This window comes from Tamandua tetradactyla, chromosome 2 (assembly GCF_023851605.1).
Source record: "Tamandua tetradactyla isolate mTamTet1 chromosome 2, mTamTet1.pri, whole genome shotgun sequence".
Lineage (NCBI taxonomy): Eukaryota > Metazoa > Chordata > Mammalia > Pilosa > Myrmecophagidae > Tamandua > Tamandua tetradactyla.
The window spans coordinates 105093446-105114248 of record NC_135328.1 but is presented as its reverse complement, the minus strand read 5'-3'; the positions used below and the strand labels follow the sequence as shown (position 1 = coordinate 105114248).

The window sequence follows — 20803 nt, the reverse complement described above, 5'->3', positions numbered from 1 at the left end:
ATTTCAATCTAAGTGGAGCTGTGCTCATCCACAAAGTGCAGTCCAGCAAGCTGGCATAGGCCTTGTCAAAGTCTCTGTCTGCAAGGGTACTATCTTTCCACGAAACAAGTGGAACCTCGGAGAGGATACCCTCTGGTCTCTGCTAGGTTGAGTTCCATGAACCACCTCCCAAGTAGAGAACTGGAGAGTTTCTGTCTTCTCCAGCTGGTGGTCCTCAAATGTGTTCAGGTGTCAGAGCTCCTGGAAGTCATGTTCTTTATGGAAAAATAATAAAGTCTTATCAAATAGTGCTATTAATCATGAAATAATTTAATAAATCATGTTGTTTTAAATCTTATGGCATCAGTTTTTTTTGCTTTTGTTTTTGTTTTTTGTTTTGTATGTTGTATGGTGGGAGTCACATTTCATTCTTTTTCCATGTGAGTCTCCTGTTATTGCAACACCATTTGCTGAATATTTATCTGTTTGGTTTTTCATTTGTTTGTTTGCTTGTTTGTTTGGGAAGTGCATGGGCCAGGAAACAAACCCAGGTCTCCTGCATGGCATGCGAGAATTCTAGCACTGAACTACCCTTGTACCCCCGGCATCAGTTTTAAATTCTAGTATAAACCTATTAGTGAGGGTTTTCTTGTCCTACGAAATCTAGCTTAACCTATAATTCCACGCCGCCACTCCTTTCTTAGTGGCTCTTGCCCCTTTTTCCTCTTATACTTCCTCCCTCTTGGAGAGCCCTTAAAACTGATTTCTTCTTTAAAATTTCCAAGGCCAAAGCCATCAAGTCTCAGCTGGGCTTTCTATTTAGTAGAAACTGTCTTCTTTAGCAGGTGGTTGTGATTATAAATAACGGATATTTTTTCCTAGTGCGCCAATACATATTGACAAATGACAACCAGTTTTAACTTTGAAAAAAAAATATTTATAAGAACAACAAAATTATTTTATCCAGCCTGTGGATGGCCAGTTCTGTGAGAGAAACTTCGAGCTAAATATAAGCTTCTCAGGTAGGCATTCCAGCCTACTTTTCCTAACCAATCAACTTTTGTGACTTCTCCACTCATCTCCCATTCACTCAAGTACTTAAGGAGCCAGGTAGGTCGGAAATGAATAAGGAGAAAACTAGAGAAAAACGTGTTTGGTATAAAAGGGACAGCCTTGACTGGGTTCGCGTCAGTTTTTCCCTGTGGGAACAGAGGTGCCAGATCTGTTATTTTCCAAAAGAATCTGGAAACTCTGACTTTTTATATGAAATTTCCTCATTAAGTGTAAGCCAAACAAAACATGCGTGGGGGTGGTATTTGGAAGGCAGCTGTCATTGCTCCAGATTCTGACATCCCTCTCTCTTTGCATGTGCTTTTTCTACTACTAGGTTTACATCTCTTCCTTTTCCCTCTGATAAACTCCTTGTCATCCTTCAGACCTCAGCTCAAACGACATTGTTTCTGTAGTTTTCCCCATTCTCACATGCAGCTATTGCCAAATAGAATTTCTCACTCCTTTATTACAGGTCTAGAGCTCTTACTTTAAATACCTCTTTCAAAAGTATCACTGTATTTGTTTGCCTGTCTCCTTGCTTTGCTATACTATGGAAAGCTCAGGGGCAGGGACCATGGCGACCATCTAATTTTCTTGGGGACCTGATATAATGCTTAGCACGTGGTAAGCACTATTACAATAATGCAGAAAGGATGAAGGAAACAGGCATGATCTGGGATGAAGTCCTGAAGTCAGGTCTCCTTAGCACTTGACCTCTCTGAGTCACTCTTACACTTGGTCAAAATGCCTGCCTTTTGGAAACTGCCATCCCCAACCTTTGGGAAAATCAGAAAAGCAGGCGACACAATCTTTGTGAAAAACAACTATGAAAATGTACTGGTTGTTTTGAGCAAATATCGGGACTCTTTCTTTGAAGCGTATTCTATTTTTAAATTCATTTTACTGCACGGTCCATGGAAGATCATTGGGCAGGCATTTGTTTTTGCCAAGGTGCAGGGGAAATGTGTGAGTGCTATAAAAGCTGGAAGTTGGATGGAACTGTCGGGATACTGTCGGCAACGCCTCTCTGGGAGGTGAATTCGAAAGAGCAATCTGACTGCTACCTTCAACATGTGTGGATAAGCAATTTAAATTCTGCTAAGAGACACACAAGTATTTCCCAAAGAATAATGCATTCTAGCCACCTGAGAGCCAAGGCCTTCATGAGTTAAGATGAAATTACTTTTAGAAATTCAAATCCTGATTTCAAGGAGGAATAGTGTTTTAGAAAGAATTTAGCGAGAGAAGAGATGGCCCTCTTAACCTAAAATAATTTTAATAAAAGGAAACCAATAAAGATGAAGATTTTGTTTTATATGGAAGATGCAGAACTAAGATGTGTTTCAAGGGATTATTTTAATAGCTAATATTATGACTTTTGCTGGCAAGACAGGAAATGTCTTAAGGCTCAATGGCTTTAAGCACAAGACAACACAATAAACAGTTTCCACATGCTTCATGTCTTTTGGCTTGTCTAGTATGTGCACAGATAATTTCACAGTGTAATGAACAAGAATTTCCTGGCCAATGATGTGAACGTGGGGTTTGGAAAGGAGACACATCTGCAGAGTGGAGGGCACAAGAGTTATTATTTGTTTGGTGAAAGTCTTTCTCGACTGTCCTGACTCTGCTTTCCCACTTAGCTATCCCCCAACCCTCCATCAGCCCCTATCCCACCTTAAAAATAATGTTTTATCCTTCCAAAGACAAATCCAAATTTTCTGTACACATGTTTGAGGACTGTAGGATTGTAGGCTTGTAAAGTGTGGTGAGGATGGAAATTACTGGTGAGGAAGTTAACAGAATCTAGATGATGCTGAATGGAGGCTAAGGATGGGTCACGCTTCTGGTCATTTGGTCAATCTCTTCTGTGGCCACTTGGATCTGTAAAGGGATTTTTAAAAAATTTAAAATATTTTTACTGACACATCTTCACATGCGTACAGTCCTTACATGGTGTACAATCAATGGCTCACAGTATGTTCACACAGTTGTGATTTCATCACCATGATCATTTTTGGAAAATTTGCATCACTCCAGAAAAAGATAAAGTAAGAAGAAAAAACTCAGATGTCCCTTCTCTCTAACTCTCCCTCTCATTGGCCACTATTATTTCAATCAACCCCGTTTATTTTACCCTGTACCTCTCTATTATCTATTTATTTTTCAGCCATATTTTTTTACTCATCTGTCCATACCCTGGATAAGAGGAGCATCAGACACTAGGTTTTCACAATCAGACAGTTACATTGTAAAAGTTTTATCTTTGTACAAGAATCTTCAAGATTCTTCAAGAATCAAGGCTACTGGAACACAGCTAAACAGTTTCAGGTACTTCCCTCCAGCCACTCCAATACACCATAAACTAAAAAGGGGATATCTACGTAATGCATAAGAATAACCTCCAGGATAACATCTCGACTCTGTTTGAAATCTCTGAGTCACTGAAACTTTATTTTGTCTCATTTTCTCTTCCCCCTTTTGGTCAAGAAGGCTTTCTCAATCCCATCATTCAGAGTTCCAGCTCATCCCGGGAGATATGTCCCACATTGCCAGGGAGATTTACACCCCTGGGAGTCATATCTCATGTAGTGGGGGAGGGCAGTGGCGAGTTAGCTTAGAGAGAGAGGCCACATCTGAGCAACAAAAGAGGTTCTCTGGGGATGGGTCTTAGGCATAATCATAAGTAGGTTTAGCATCTCATTTGCAGGAATAAGTTTAATAGGGGTGAACCCGAAGATCAAGGCCTCAGCCTATTGATACGGTTGTCTCCACTGCTTGCAAGAATATCAGGAATTCCCCAGATAGGAAAGCTGAATATTTCCTCCTTTCTCCCCAGTTCCCTAAGAGGACGTTGCAAATACTTCTTTATTCACTGTCCAAATCACTCTGGGATATATCAGGGCATCACACTAACCTGGACAAACTAACAAGATCTCACACCTTATTCAAGATTCCATGTATGTACAGGGATTATTAATTCCCTTCTCCATCCTCTTAGTTAGATATTTTCAGCTAGCTGCAAGAGGGTATCTGAAATCCTCTTAGTTCACATTTGAATATATAAGCGGAGCATTTGATCCTTGGGGAAAGCACCTAGAAGGACGAGGGGATGTTTGAGATTGGTTGGCCATGAATGAATTTCAAAATTCCCATTTAATCCTTTTACCTCTCTACTACCTCTCATAGCTTTCTTCAAAAGATCTTTTTTCTTTCCCTCTGTCTTTTTTTTTTTTTTTTCTGAAGCTGCTTTGACTCCACCCCTTTACATTAGGAACAAACTGTGTGATTTGGCCAGACCAAAATCTGATTGATTGTCAGTTTAAATGCTCACATGCTCAGAGAGGATCTTTATTTTCTTTTAATCACTCTAATCATTTGGAGGATCATTATCTCATTGAATGGGTGGGGAATTATAGAATGTCTCTAGAAGGCACACTATATGAGGGGAAGAGCCTCATCTGTTTGATCATTACTTTATTCCTAATAATTGGCACATAGTCTGGCCACAGTAGGTACTCAATAACAGAGAGTGAAATGAAACCGAAAGCTGATGCCTTCTCACAGAGGAAGCCTCTGTGGTGTCTGGAAAAGGAGATTAAGGGCCTGTGGTTAGAGGAATCAGTCACTGGCTGTTTCTTTATGCTTCAAGCCTTGAGGTTAGAAGGTTCTCTTCCTTCGGATCCCTGTGTGGGATACACAAATCTTTGCTGGAGGAGGAACCTCAGGGACCTGAGACTCAGCTTTCTATGCTAAGGCAAGAAATTACAAAAAGCCTTAGGTATGAGATTCGCAGGAAGGCAAGATAGCAAAACACAGAAGAATATCTCAAAACATTTCCTTCCACAACAGACCAAAAGATGCTTTTTTTCTCATTTGAAGGTTTGGGGCCAGGCATTTTTCTCTTTGTAAGTCAAATTGTACAAATCAGGAGTCTGCAATGAATGTACCTTTGACATCACTGACAAAGATGGGACTCCTGATTGGTCCCCGGGCTACTGACTGTTCTAATCAAGTTATTCAAATGAACAAAACACATCTTTATGTGCAGATTAAATTGTCAGAAATGGTTGAGGCAACTGAAAATGTTAGTGTGTGAAAAAGAAGATAGGGAATGAAGAGTGGACAAAGTATTTTATTTATAGTATTGATGTGACAAAGATGGGTTTGGAAAAACACTTGCCCTGTTTAGGACTAGGTATAAACAGGGGTAAAAGATATGAGAAGAGTGACCTATTAAGAAATTAATTAAACCATTAGCACTGCATAAAAAAAGCCAGAATGGGCTATGATGGTATAGATTGAATCATATCTTCCACAAAGACATGTTCAAATTTTAACCCCAGTCCTGAGGGTGTGAACTCATTTGTAAAGAGGATTTTTGAAGATCTTATTAAAGTTGGGGCCAAAGTGAATCAAGGGAGGACCTTAATCCAATATGACTATAGACCTTAAAATCAGAGGAAATCCAGACATAGTGGAGGAAGAGACAGAAAGATTTATTTAAATGACCATGTGATGGAGGCAGAGATTGAATTATGGATTGCCGACAAGTCTCCACCAGAATCCTACAGACTTCAGGGACAGAATGGCCCTACTGACACCTTGATCTTGGATTTCTAGCCTCCTGAACTATGAGATAATAAAGTTCAGTTGTTTAAGCGAACCAGTTTGAGGTATTTGTCATAGCAGTCCTGGCAAACTAAGGCAGGTGATAATGAGTTCAAGAGTAGAACTAAATAGAGGATAAAAGACAACTTGTAGGGACAGCCTGTAAAATTTCTGCAGCAGGAATAACAGTTGTAATTAGGTTTATCCTTTATAATCATTTGTGTTATGGTTTTGTCTCCTGGTATGCCTACCTTTCTAGGACCTAGACAGTAGATTCCATAACACTAGAGTCTCTATTGTATTTCATTGTTGCATTCCCAGCCAGCTGAATCCTTGGTATATAGAAGCTGCTCAGTAAATATTTGTTGAAAAATAGGTGAAAAAATGGTTGATGAAGCCTCTGATGGGAAATTGGAGTTAAAACTCGAATTTATTTCACATTTGTATCAGGACTGCTGAGTGTTCTCTAAACTCTGTTTCCTTTTCCCTGTGGACACAGCCCCCTTTGCTGTTGTGTGGTGCCATGGTGGAACGTGGACAGGCCCAGCTCATGAAGACCTACTGTGTAATCCTCTGCACTCTTTTCTTGCTTCCTCCGTCTGCTGGCCCCTCGCAAATAACCAGTGACTATGATGACATCTAAGATGACATTTGGTTCACTGTTTTGACTGCTGTGACAGGAAGAAATGATCACAGACATAATGTTTTCCATCTCTTAGAAAGTAGGCTGTTCTTTAAAATTTCTTACCCTGAATGATACAGTTCAAGAAGTAATCAGTTCTCCAGGTTTTCTTCCTTTTTGAGTGAGACTTTGTGAGTTGAGCAAACCAGCCTGGGGGATTTGAGAGGGATACACAGAGACCACACTTTGATGTCAAATTTGTTTTACAATCAGGCTCCCTGACTTCTCTGTTTTTTGTTTCCAGCCTACCTGGGTATTTTGTGAGAATCTGAGCAAATACGTCTATGGTCTGGGAACCACCGAGCTCCTTCTCTTATTGCTCTTGGTTAAATTTGTGGAGAGAAGAAGGGAAAGAACATTTTTTTAAATGCCTTTTGTCAGTGGGCTGCTGTTTTCCTTCTCATTGTTTATGGTGAAAATCATGTCTACATTTGGTGCTTCTGCTGGAGGGCGATGTGCTCAAGGGCAAAACAAGCAAGACGACATCAATTGATTGTTTCACAGCCAAAATTACAAAGGGAGAGTGGACTCCAGTACATGCAACTGACACATTGATTGACTGCCCACACTGTACCATGCCCTGCTCTATGAACTTGGGGGATTTAGCAGTACGGGGGACAGTCTACAGTTGTCAAGAGGTCTACAGTCTCTTAGAATAACATTTATTCAACCACTTAACCCTGGTGAGTTGAAGTTCAGAAGATAACGTAAGGGAGAAAATTTTCATAGCATATAGGTTTGGTAATCTGAGACATTCCTCACCAAGGCAGCATTAGAGAGTTTGCTTCACTTTTACCCCTTCTTTAATTGGATCAGAAGAGCTGCGGCCACTTGGGGTAGGAGGGCCAAGCTCCGTCTACTACTTTGATACCTGAAGAGTCTTATGCACACCAGTCTGGTGTCATTGATGAGAAAATGTTACCAGCTCTTGCTCTTGAATAAAGAAGAGGATTTATAATGGAGCAAAGCTTTGCATACAAAAAAGGCTCAATCCATGATTTTGGTCATGCTAGTCAAAGATTAATAATTATCATGTCCTATGGTCCAACCTGAATTTAAAAATGGTAAATTTTGTCTTGCGTTTCACTGCTACCTAGATCTGGGTTTCTGAAAAATCTTTTAGATGACTGCAATGAAAAGTATTGGGATCAATTATTGGTGACAATTGACATGAGCCTGGGATAGGTTGCGAGAATGTGTTTGTCATCTCAGATTAGTCACTTGAGGACTTGATTAGAAACCAAGGGGCATAACCTCTAGCAAAAATATCGGTGCAGTGTTGAAACCTCCAAAGTGCCTGTCTCTGTGTCTTCAGAATAAGGCAACAAGGGAGTCTTTATGTAAGAGATATTGCTTTAAAGATACTCCAAGAGTATTTTTAGTTTTAATTTTTAAAATTTTTTTAGCATGGGCTAAATCGAACCCAGGTCTCCAGCACGGCAGGAAAGATTCTGCCACTGAGCCACCTTCGCACCACCCACTCCAAGGGTTTTTCCTGGCTCCAAAGCCTGATGCTGGGAGAAACTACAGAATGATTTCTAAGGCCTGTTCTGTTGTTTGGGTCAGTGCTTTGAATTTTAAAATCAATTAAATCTTATTTTAAGCCACTATGCTTGGAGCATGTCAACTCTAGGGACTCCAATCTGCAGCAACTTCCAAGCCCTTGAAACATTCCTGGCCTCTCTTAAAGCAGTGCCTTTGAGCATCACCAAGAGTCTGTGATAATCCTCAACTGCTTACTGGTATAGCTTCAGATAAGATTCAGATTGTTCAAGGGTTGGTGAGCATTGATTTTGGCAGTGGAACAGCTTGATGATACTTTATTAAAAAAAAAAAAAGAGAGAGAGAGACCTAGAGACTTAATTATTAATTATTTTCAGAACTCTTCGATCAGATGTAGGGATTGCCACATCTGTTTCTTACTGGCTGCAATCTGTTTCAACATGGTGTTTGCAGGCGGGTTGTTGTTGGCTCCTTTTATGAAAGTGCTTACTTAGGAGAGCTATCTTTGGGCTCTCATTTTAATGGTGACTTGTAAGCTCTTTGGCTTAGAATGAAGTCTATAATTTTTCTCAATGAACATTTCTAACTCAGGCCAGGCCACCAGGACACAAGAATCTCCAGAACAAAAATTACTGATTACTTAGAGGACAAAGGACAACTCTGTAGGTAAAGTCTCATGGGATAACGTTTTCCAAGCCTAACCTATCTCCTTTACCTTCTCCTTGTTCCCTGTGGAGAAAAGAAAACCATTAGGCAACATGATTTTTTTTCTTTTTCTTCTTTTAATTTTGTTCAGCATTAAAGGAGGGAACTTCATAAACATTGATTGTCATTTACAGAAAACATTCAGAAATCATGTGTGCATTATCAGGGAATGCTAACAGTATTCAACTAATAATTTACAGGACATAAAATAAGGACAAAAAACCTATTATATTCTAAAGTAATATAAAACTTCTTTTTAATTGTTAGAGAGTGCTGTTGTACTCTATTATATTTATAATAATAATAATAATAATAATAAAAAAACCTCAATGCTTACTTCCTAAGTGACTCAGGCTGCAGTTTTACTCACATACACAGAAATTAGGGCTTATATATTAAACAAGGGAGAGAGATCAGAAAACTGTAGATTTTTAAACTATGGACGTTTGTCACTGGGTTTATATGTGATTTGCCTTTGCCTCTATAGGCCAATAATACATGGCAATAATGCAATTAAGCTCCAGAAAAATCAGTGATGACTCTAGGAGGCATTATTCTTTTTTAAAAAAAAGTATAATTAATATGCTTTTTTAGAGTAAATACTTCTATTTTTACATACTTTCGGCAGTGCAACTTTTGTGCGTGGCCAACAGTGGCGTGCATGCTTAAAAAGAGATGCAAACAACCCAACCACACTGCCAAGTGCACCCGTGGTCAGCAGGGACAGTCAAGCTTCAGCCAAGCCCATGGTTGCAATCGCTGGAGGACTTAGAAGTTGCTCTTCACTTTACACATGTGGTCTGGAGCTAAGATAAAAACACTAAATCTCTGGAGGTTGGAAGTATAGAGGAAGGAAGCATTGTCAGGGATTTCAAAAATATTGGAAAGTCTCATTTAAATCTAAATATCTTTTTATTATAAATTGCTCATCATAAAATACTAGCCACTTAAAGTCATATTTGGGATGCAGGAAAAGCATCAGGTTCATTGGACTTGCTCCTGGCTGGGTTGCTACCGCTCATGACACTTGAGATTTTCCTCCCTCTCCGTCTCTCCCCAACCCTCCCCCAGGTTCTTTACAACATTTATTTGGTGCAGGTCAGTTATGGCTTCAGGGAATGAGTGGTCTGACCTCAGGTTATTAATAAGAAATAAACACGTACAAAAATATTTTGTTCATCAGAAAGCAGAGTTTGTTTTCTTTAATCTATTCCATGCAGAAAGGATTTGGGCAAAGCTGTTTGCTAGAGGTAAGATGACTTATTCGGGCAACATTTTTTTTAACTTCCCTTTTTTTTTTTTTTTTTTCGAATAGTCTCATTCAGATGGAGTTTGCAGGTCTTATGCCAATTTTCAGTACAGATTCTTTGGAGCAGATTTAATTGACAGCCCTGTCCCTTTCTCAGCTGTATTACAAAAAGAAACATACACTTAACGCCAATGACCCGTCAAGATGCTTAAACTGTTACAACCAGTTTCCATCAAAAAACTGAGAATACATAACACTCAGAAAGGAAGCAAGTACTTATTTGCTTTGTTGTTTTTTCCCCCTCTAAAAAAATTGTTACAAAGTCTTATGCTTAAACAGAGACATAGAAAAATCAGTGTATTCACCGTCTCCAGTTATTTACAGCAAAAATTACAGAGACAGCATACATCATATTAGACCTTCCACAAGCATATATTAAAAGTAATTACATTTGAAAAAATATTTTAATTTTTCCTCTACATTTCTACAATACATACTCAGTTTTCTGTGTGTGTCGTTTTCATTCTGCGTGTGTGTTAATCAGATGAGGCAGACGGTACTGAACTTGGAGATGGGATCTGTAGCTTTTTAGACACCTACCGTGTGCCCGCCTATGGTCGTGACCCAGGTGTGCGGATGCTCTCCAGCAGCCCCGGCCGGAAGAGCGGAGTTTAATGTATACATCGCGCAGCCCAGTCCGGGTGGAGACACCCTGCGCTTCCCCAAACTGGGCTTTCTCGATTCTGGAAACCCTTGTGCTTTATTTTTGGCCATGAGAAAAATCACTGAGCTGCTTTCTCTGATCCACTGGAGGCCGTGCTTACAGCCATGCAGAGAGCAAAGATTACTATGGCCAATTCGCTTCGGAGGAATTTCAGCAGCTGAGAAAAAAAAGTGCACAAACGGACAAGCCTCCATCTGCTGCATAGGAATCGGCGCTCCGCACTTCTAAGAACAACGGAGGACTACATTACCATATCTATAGAACAAATTCTTCAGATACAACTAGGAGACAATAAAAAACGTGTTTCAGATATTGAAGCCACACATTTAAACAAGCGCATTTAGACTCAAAAGCATAGAAGTCGAGCATTTGACTTTCAGAAAAAAAAGTGGCCGGAAAATCTAGCCACCTGACTTTGTGATAATGGGAATGCAGGCAAGACAAATAGAAACGTCTTTTATAAGCCATCATTAAATCGAATTGTTTTCATTTTTACACTGTTTGCTATTTTTTCAGCTGACCTCTCCCTGTATTCTTTAGTAATAATAGACACATGTGGAAACCAAATAAAGTATCAGAAGATTCCAGTTGCCGTCCCCCCCACCCCCCACCCCGCACTCTAATGTTAAAATGTCCTTCAGGGCTGTATCTGGACCGACATGCTCCAGGCATGTGATTTGGTTTTAAACCAGAGGCTGCAAATTGGCAGCCTGTGGCCCCTCTTCTGTCCAGAAATGTATTTGTTTGCATTAAGTTCTGAATCAACTGCCCTCACTCACAAAAATCAGAAGCTCTCGTAACAGTCAGCTTTGGCTCAGTAGAGGATGTCCCTTTTCAGACGGGCTTTTGAATTTTTAAGGCCTGCTGTAAGTGGACATGTACCTCTGGTTTAGAAACCCCGAAAAGAAAAAGGGTGTCAGCTCTTTTCTGAAACAACCCCACGATCACACTAGTCGTTGCTTGTCCTAACATTTGGAGATGGACCACACAACAGCTCTTCATCTAAAGCAGATGGTGGGCTCTCTCCTCTTTAACCAGAGGATGTATGTAAAGTTTAACTACAGACGCACACTTCAGAGACACTGCTGTTATACAGAATGGTGATGCCTGAATGTACTGTCAAGAGGAGTGACTTCACTGGAAACAAAAGTTTATAGAGAAAAAGAGTCCAAGGAAAACATGATTTAGTCTACTTTCCAGGAGCACTGGTATGCTTCTTTGCTTCTATAATAAATGGAAACAAAGAACAAGGATCAACACTGACATTTGCATCTGTCTGATGTTTTTGAAGAAAGCCAGTAAATTTTAAACTGTTTTTGGGACATAAGAATTATTTTTGTATTTGGAACTATAGGGAGTGAGAATGAGTTGACTCCATGTGTGTGGTTGTCCACACACAGCTGAGTTTGACTGTTGTGTAGTTATGTGTTGAGTGCGGCAGCTATGACAGGTCGCGTACTGATGCTTCCCTAGTACCTCTTGGTAACATCCAGAGTTCTCAATGACTTAAGGTCTCTTGGATTCTGTCAAAGAAATCCAATTACTAAAGGGTCACCATATTCTTTCGGTTTACCTACTCAGTGATCCATTAGTCCAGAGCCATGAAGACGTCATTAAAACAAGAGAAGTTCAGAAAGAGTGTTTTGTGGAATACATCTCTACCCTAAGCTTTCAGCCATTGGGGATGAAAGAGCCACACAAAAAGAGATACAGAGACAACCCAAGTCACGGATACGTGTGGGATATCAAACTACATTTGGAATCCCTTATTCTCCTCTTTTTTTTTTTTTGACAAAATTTGTCTTTCATTTATGAACACTGATACCATGCAGTTTGAATTCATACAGCTTCCCTTACCCAGGTTTATCAAATGCCAATCAGATGCCAGTATTGCTCAGGACTTGTATATCAAGCCTGGGTTTGCTGGGACATAAACAGGCTTATAAATGGAGTAGCTGGCTATTTGGTCCTTTTGCAGATTTTAGAAAATGAGGATATGTTGTCCTTACTCAGGAAAATATATGTGTGCCATATTCAGCAATTTCAAATAGTAAAAGTAAAGTCAGTTAACATGAAGCTACTCCTTATTGGTTTGAAAGCCTTGTCAGAGAGGTTTTCTCATTGGCACATTTAACTTATGTTAATATGCACATTTACTTTTTGTTGTCATTTTCCTGTTTTTCCCCCCACTCCTTCTTGATGTACTTGTTTTTTTAATGATACATCCCTGAGTGGATACAGTGCAACATCTGCCATCAAGCAGTGATTGTCATTTACGAAGCATGAAGTGAAAAAGTACAGATTCTGGATTCTTTCTTCCCATGCATGCTTTATCACGAATGTGTTGTGAACACTTGTGGTCCTCATCGTGAAGGGATGAAGTGCTGGGATTGTAGGTGGTAAAGAAAGCTGTTCTTACCAAGTTTCAAAATACCTGGAGATGCAGTCATAAGGATGTTCAAAGAGAAGTTGTATAAGGTGTTGTTACCATTGAAAACATGACTTCAGTCTCTTTTTAAGGGACAGATTCGGCAACTGTGGCCCAAAACGGAAATCTCTTCCCTCAACTGAAATGGGCAGACCATGTATTGGTTTCCACTGTTTTGTTATGGTTCAATCACTAGCTCTGCTTCCTCTCCCTGGCTTCAAAAGGTTCATGCCGTCCCAATGAAATGCTTGCACTAGTGGAAACGACACAAATTCAAAACCAGTACCCCCCAAGGCGACTGTGGGGGCACAGTCTTTTTCCTACATCACCCATGGGATAAGGGAGGAAAAACTTCTCAGCCACTTCATAAATTGAGCCAATTTAAATCCTCTAAGGTAAATTGGAGGAAACAAATGATTCCCTACGCAACTGAGCAGGAATTACAGGCTGACAATGGAAAACACCAGGCCATCAGAACAATGAAAACAAAGTTTGACATAAGTTCAAAGCTCAAAGGGGAACACCAAGTAGGCACATTAAGCATCGCCTACACAAACCAATCATAAAACATACACTGCATTTGGAAACGGCTTGGTTTAATTGAGTGCCTTCCATTACCCTGTTTTCCTAGCAATCAGTAAAGTAATCTTTCCATTAGAAGGAAATATGACTCTTGGAATTAATTCTTTATACAAAGAGCTAGCAGGAGTGACATTTACACCAAAAAGAATTGAGTCCCTGTAGCAGCATAATAAGCAGTCTACAGCTGTCTTCTTAGACACTGAAGGTAATTTGGTTCAATGTAGTTAAATTAATTGAATATAACAGTAGTTGAGAAAGAGAGTCATTATTTTAAAGCCTTTTTGTTTTTCCCCATTGGTTTGGAATTCATCAATCATGAGGCGGGAAAAAGCTCTGTTTTCTAAGACCAACACCACTGTTTTGATCATCAGTGAGGAGTTCTGAGGCATCTTGGAGATGGTTCCCAACCATGGAACTTCCGAAGTGCAGACAATTTTGTTTTTAAAAATCAAAGTTTCCACTAATGGAAACTTTACAAAACAGGTGTGTGTGTGCACATGCGTGTTTGAAAGGAGAAAAGGGCAGGTCTTTATGACATGGTGCCGGGCTAAACATATATAATTATAATTTTCATTGTTTTGTACCCTGAAGCTCTCTGCTATCTTCCTTTTCATCTTATTTTGGATCAGGTAAGTCTAAAAGGCATAAAGTCTCCGGAACATGGGCAGGACAGACTCCTAGGAATTTACACTTTTCTGACGATTGATTTAATTGAGAGTAGGTAGAGGAAACTTGTACAAAAGACGTCTAAATTCTCTGATCCAGATCTCATCACTTGCATTGTGTATCTGTTGCTAAAAAAAATAGTCCCAGGCTAGATGGATGATGCACTGTTAAACCAACTAAGAATTTTTGGCTTTGTGTGTTTTAATTCCTTAGGATCATTGAAATTCTTTTTATAATCTGTCAAGTTCTTGCTATATATTCTTATAACACAGAATTTTGGAGTTGAAAAACAATTAGAGACTCCAGACTAGAAAGACATAAAATCGTGCCTTTTTTTAACAAACTTTTTAAAGAAAATGAGTATAAAACTTCTTTGTTTTATATGTTCTCTTTCTCCTTCTTCTCTGCCAAAAAAAAAGAAGGAAAGAATGAAATAATGGTGATAGAGAAAATTTTTGCATGAATGCAATTGGGATCTGGGTTTTGATTTCTTCTTTCACTCTAATTTTACTAGAAAAAAGTTGCTGGTGGTCATAGTCCACAGACTATATTTCTCTCTTGAAGACACAGTAAGCACCAAAAACAAGTCTCTTTCACAACTGGAAATCCAAAAGAAAAAAAAAAGTCTTATGTGTTCAGGTAAAAAATAGGAAATGTCATGAACTGCACAATACTATCTGTGGCCTAATTCTTAAAACAGGAAAATGGCTCCAAATGCTTATTTCTTTCCAATGTGTACCATCTTGACAAGGCTTTGATGCCACTGAGAGAAAAAGGGTGTGTATACAGAGGCCGAGCATTATATTTACTCCTTTGTAGTCTTATTTCTGAATTGGTACCTTTCTGCCATTGACTATAGATGAAAACTCTGGCCGGGAAAGCAAAATCCTGATTGTCTGACATAAAGGTAACATATAACACAGAAGGCGGATGATATTTGAGAGCCTTTGCTAGTAGGTATGGTGTTTTAAGCCACAGCGCATATGCATGTATAAGTAATAGTCATATATAATATTCTCACATATTATATACTTATTACATACATGCACAGTACTTCCCAAGACAGCTACAAATTTACACATGCATCAACTATCTAAAAACATAGAAATAGGTAAGCCTATTAAGTGGAATTCTCTTAAATTATAGTTGAACAATCAACAGGAAAAAGGAATCATGTAAAGTACCGCTCTGTCTTGAATATATCTACAATAAAATTCTATAAACAGTTGTCTCCCCAAAACATACCCGAATAAAATTAAAAAAAAAAAGATAACACCCAGTGTCCTATATTTGTATATTTATGGTCATTTCAAAAACAAACAAACAAATAAAAGAGGCCCCACGCAGGTGCATATTTACATTCTTCAAACTGTAGCGGTGAAAAATAATTCTATTAAGTGCAGGACATTCCTAATGTTGCAGTAGTGACATTTTTCTTAAGTCTCTGTGAACACATTGCTTTCGTCTTAATGGTGATGCATTCCATGCCGACGAGCTCATCCCTTCATTTGCAGACCGTGGCACAGTCAGGATTAAAGAGCTCCTTGTACAATGGAGGAAACAGTGTATTCACTATGTCTGGGTGAGATTGTTTAAATACCTGCAGTTTCTCCCCGTGCAAGTTGCAAACTGCGGTGATGGTTGGTATCTTGGCTATTAACTGCAGAATGGAGACACAGAGGGAGACAAAGAGGGGAGCTCGTTAGTGCTCTGGCTTCTGAATCAGTGTCCCCTCTTGGCCCTGGGTGAAGTTAAATGGCTTTGGAAAAAGATGTCCGGAAAGAAGGCTCACTTTCAGGTTCTTTCTCAGAACAAAACAAAACAACCCTCACTTCCCCAACATCCCCTAAAGGCAAAATAAGGAGAATGAAAGAAAGCTGGACTATACTTCTTGATTCACTGTTCTTAAATAAAGTATGTATGGAAGGTAGTCTAGTTTAATAGTAAAGAGTGGGGTTTGTTTAGGAATAGTAAAGAGTGGGGTTTCTGACCACTTGGTCAGCTGCATATCTTTAATCTCTTTCCACTGTTATGCATAAAATGAAACCTATGTTTTCCCACAAGAGAGTCTGGGAAGTCACTATCACTAAACTACCTTAGGGAGGTGTTTTAAACCCAACTGGGACAAGATCCACTTATAGTCTCTAGGTTGCAATATATATGAATCATGTAGGATCTAATTTTCTGACTCAAAATACCTAGAATACAATACTTCTAAATGTCCACAGTTTGCTAAAATGCTATATAGGTCTTGGAAGATGAAAAACTGCAGCCCTTAACATAATTTAGGAACACTTAGAATCCATCACATAGTGGTGAAATTAGCTAAAACAAAATGTCACTGTGATCAAATTACTGTGAGGAGTAAGACTTGTTAACATTATAGTGAGCACTTTTGTGAGAGATACACTTGGTGGTTCATAAACTGACCAAAGATACAACTGAAAGCGATGACCAAATAAAATAAAACCCATCTGATCACTAATTTGGCTCATCATGCTCCCTCACCCATTTAATAGCAAGAATCCATTTCACCCTTTGAAGTAAAAGAAGAAATAGATAATTAGTTACTTGTGGTTTCTCAGAATTATAAATTGCCACTTTTTCATCAGCTTTCCTTTGAACAAATAAGGACTATATAACAGGGCAATGAGCAATTTAAAAATGGCACCAGGATTAGAGTTGTTGACATATTGTTGAAAGGGATCTAGAAAACATAAAAAAGTTGGGGAGTTCAGACTTTCCAACCTCACCATCTCCAGTGCTATTTAAAGATAGGAACAGAAGTGAAAGATATGGAATCTTTAGCTATAGAATGGACATTAAATTTTAGACTTAGAAGCAAGACTTTTCCTCCAGCATTATGAATTACATATATTTTCTTCATTCGTGATATTCCATGATGATTAAATGCATGCCTACTATATAGAAGGCACTCTGTAGACACAACGATGCACAAAGCAGTTAGGATTCTTGCTTATAATCTACTGGAGAAGGAGATTGGAATGAAGATACCACATAGTCAAAGGCAAGCTTGAAAACTATGGTAAGTGCTATGGAGGGATGGCGGTAGGAGAGGTAGGGACTAGGTGCCCTGACTCCTACCACGTCAAGGAAGACTTTTCTGAAAAACGGACAATTAAACTGAACTCCAAAGGACGAGCGGAAGCTAACTGGGTGTTGGGGATCAAGGGGATCATAATATACCCCAGGATCATACACAAAGATATGGTTGCACTTGGTGCATTCGAAGAACTGAAAGAAGTTCAATGCCACTAGCGTAGGGTGCATGTGTTTGATAATGCTGGAGACTGGGCAAAGCCAGGTTATGCAAGGCCTCGTAGTCCACTGTAAAGTCTTTGGAAAGGGTTTAAGCAAAAAAAGAAAGATTGTTAGAATCCTATTTGAAAGGCTCATTTTGGACCTAGGGTGGAAGATTGTGCCTTTTCTATATCTTCTTAGGTAAAGACTGTACAAATGTCCTCTTCACAGGAGAACCTTGGGAAGTTATTCAAACATCCTAAACAAGCCGGCTCACTCAGAAGGGGACTACAACAATCTAAGAACACTTCTTGCATTACCATTTTCCCTGAAGTAGCTATTGAATATAGAGAGGCTTTGAAAGCTTTCTACGATCACCCATAGTTGAATTGATGCATAGAGCTCCTGAAACATCCAGATGCAACTCTATGATGATTTTCGTAAGAATCACTAGGGCACTTCCTCAAAGTGCATTTTATTGGGACCTATTCCCAGAGATTCTGTGTCAGTAGGGCTGGGGCAGAGTTCAGAATCCACGTTTGAAACAAGCATCAGCTGCAGATACCAATGTAATTGGTCCATGGAGTTGGTTTTGAGGAACAGTGCTTCCTAAGTTCAAATCTTGCAAATTTACCACTATTTTGCAAAGTTTAAAAGTAAGCTCTATATTGTATTTGAAATAGTCCTGGGAGATGAGTGTAAAGTTAGCTCCTGTTAGGAAGCAGACAAGGAAGTTAAAGCTAAAGAAGGAGGGTTCCAGTTACTTAGTTCTTCTACTTTGGTATGGAGACAAGTAATGAAATTCCTGAGTTCCCTGTGACACAACCAATATTACTAAGAAGAATTAGTCTATTTCCAAAAGCTTGGTCTTCAGAGGCTTTTTACCTGGATTTGAATACTGGCTCTGCCATCTATGGCTAAGTGACCTTGGGCAAGTCTCTTACCCTCTCCTCTTCTTTATTGGTCAGATGGCAATGAGACCTTCCTCTAAGGGTTGTTGTGAGGATTGAGTAAGTTAACACAAACTCTCCACAGCAGTGCCTGGCACATAGCCACAGTATGAGTGTTAATATCACACTTATATTCAAAGAGAGAAGCAGTCAAGGCCATGCTTGTTCAGCTAAATGACATCAAGGGCAAGAAACCAGTTTAGCCCTTAATCAAGCACCACAAATGGAGACTCTGGATGTCAAGCATTAATGCATGGGAAAATCAGCCATTTACTTTTATTGGAATGAAAAAATAAAATTAAATTGATTTTCTTTTCTGGCAGCAATTAAAGTAAGTTTCTCATTTTATCAATTGTGATTTTTAAAATAGGGTCCTCATACTACAAATCTTAAAGTAGCTTTCTGTTCCTTTAGTGAAGGAGTGGTGTTGGAAATTAAATATGTAAAAGAATGACCAAAATCCCTCCAGAGCAGCTTATTTGCACCAGGGTCTGGTTTGGGAAAATGAGCATAAACTCTTGCCTCTTGCTAGAAGTTGGGGTTTGAGAAGCATCTGGTTGAGGATCTAGCTCTTCCCTCTTTTTCTGGCATTTAGATCCAGTCCCTGTTGCTGATCTGCTGAATGGGATGACTGGTGAGGATGACTTTTTGTTAAAGAGCACTGGGACCACTTATAAAAAGAACCCTGAGAAAGGCAAAGTGCTTCCCCAACTTCAGTGCTCTTGGAAGAGGCTGATATAGATTTGACTTGGCTGTGTAAACAGAACTGCTGGCAGGAGCATCTGTTACTTTGAAGGCCGATGGGCCAGGAGGCTGTGCAGAGGCATCGGCAGAACTTCTCAGAGCCCAGAAGGGACTGGTGGAGGAAGCAGCAGGCAGCCACTCATTGCTCATTAATATTATGTACTGCAGCCAGGGGACCCCCATTTCAAAGGGAGCCCAGAGCAGCCTCAGCAGCAGTTAATGGCTCAACAACTTTTCAAACAGCTGGGGAGGTGATCCACAAGCACTTAGAGATGGAGGGGGTAGCCAATTTCAAATCATCATGAAAATCCTTCATGTTTAAATAATTCCCAGAGCAGGAGTAGACAGAGATCTTACAAAAAGGCATCTTTACACTCATTTCTTTCCTAGGACATGCATTTCTTCTAGGAAGGAAGCTTTAGCTTATACCTACAGGGGTCTACAAGAAGAAAAAGCAGCTGTTTCAGAAGAGATAATAATCCTATTGCTTCTCTCCAGAGGGAGATTTTATGAGAAAACTCACAATTTTATAACTAGTACATTTGATACTGGAAAAATGGAAGGTACAGAGGGTAAAGCTAGTGGCCTTGTTTGTGTAGGTTTCCTGGCCATCAAGAGGACCTCCAACCTGGAGCCGGAAACCAGTGATGTTTTGATCAAAGTTGAAGAAACTTTAAGAGCATTGATAAAAATAGGGGCATAAACTGAGGCTGAATACTTTCAGTTCATTTGTCCATTTCACTTTTTTTTTTAACCCACTTGGAGTTAACTTGGGGTTAGAATGCAATACTATTGAATTTAGGATATCTGCCCAGGTTGTAAGCCTTCCTTTCATCATCCCTACCCTATCTTGGGGATTGATGTTGCATTACATGTTCTCACTTCCCTGGTCATGATGAACTTATGTGGAAATGGACACTTGATTCTAGCATGGGTTTAATTTAATTTTTTTTTTTTTTTTGGCATGGGCAGGCTCCAGGAATTGAAGCCGGTCTCTGGCACAGCAGGCAAGAATTCTACCACGGAGCCACCATTGTATCACCCAAGCAGGGGTTTAAATTTGAAATTGGGACTGAGAACCAGCAAGTTACTCTCTAAATGTGGCAGGAACTACTAGTAACCTAAAGAGCTATGAGGGAGCCATATTTCACCACAAGGACCAGAGAAGCACAGAAAGCAGGTCTTCAGAGGAGGAGAACAATCTAGTAGCCACCCCGAGAGGGATATGTCCATGAGATGGACAATTCTGAAGGCTTCCCAATTCCTTGTTCTAGCACCTTCCTGAATGGTGGCTGAATCCTTGCCCTAGTGTTATGTGAGACAAATCTCCATTATTTTATTTTATGCTTTTCTTTTGGCTTAAGCTGGTTTGAGTTAGTTCCTGTTACTTGTCTGACAGGAAATCCCAGGAATTTCTGGGAATTGGAAGCTTAGTATACTAAATGGTAAACAGCTAAGATGGATTGAAATACTCGCCTTTCACAGAAATTCCTCAAGGAAAGCATTCAAGACCAGAGACCACCTGGTAGCCACCATTTCCTCCCTTCACCGGGCACAGAACCCATTCTCATGATGAAAGTGGTTGAAGTAGGAAACTGTCCCTGGAGAAAGCTAGGTTTCTTGAACAGAGATTTGAAATGTAAAAACTTGGGGGGATATGTTGAAC

At 39.6% G+C, this 20803-nt stretch overlaps 1 protein-coding gene across 1 annotated transcript in view; it reads right to left on the bottom strand.

Annotated features, from left to right (window-relative positions):
* Nucleotides 1–15434: 15434 nt before the first annotated feature.
* RORB (RAR related orphan receptor B) overlaps nucleotides 15435–20803 on the bottom strand; it is a 46437-nt gene continuing 41068 nt past the window's right edge. Inside the window, exon 8 of the mRNA XM_077134902.1 lies at nucleotides 15435–15842. Coding sequence (XP_076991017.1) covers nucleotides 15687–15842 — 156 coding nt within the window. The 3' untranslated portion in view covers nucleotides 15435–15686. The remainder of the gene's footprint in view (nucleotides 15843–20803) is intronic.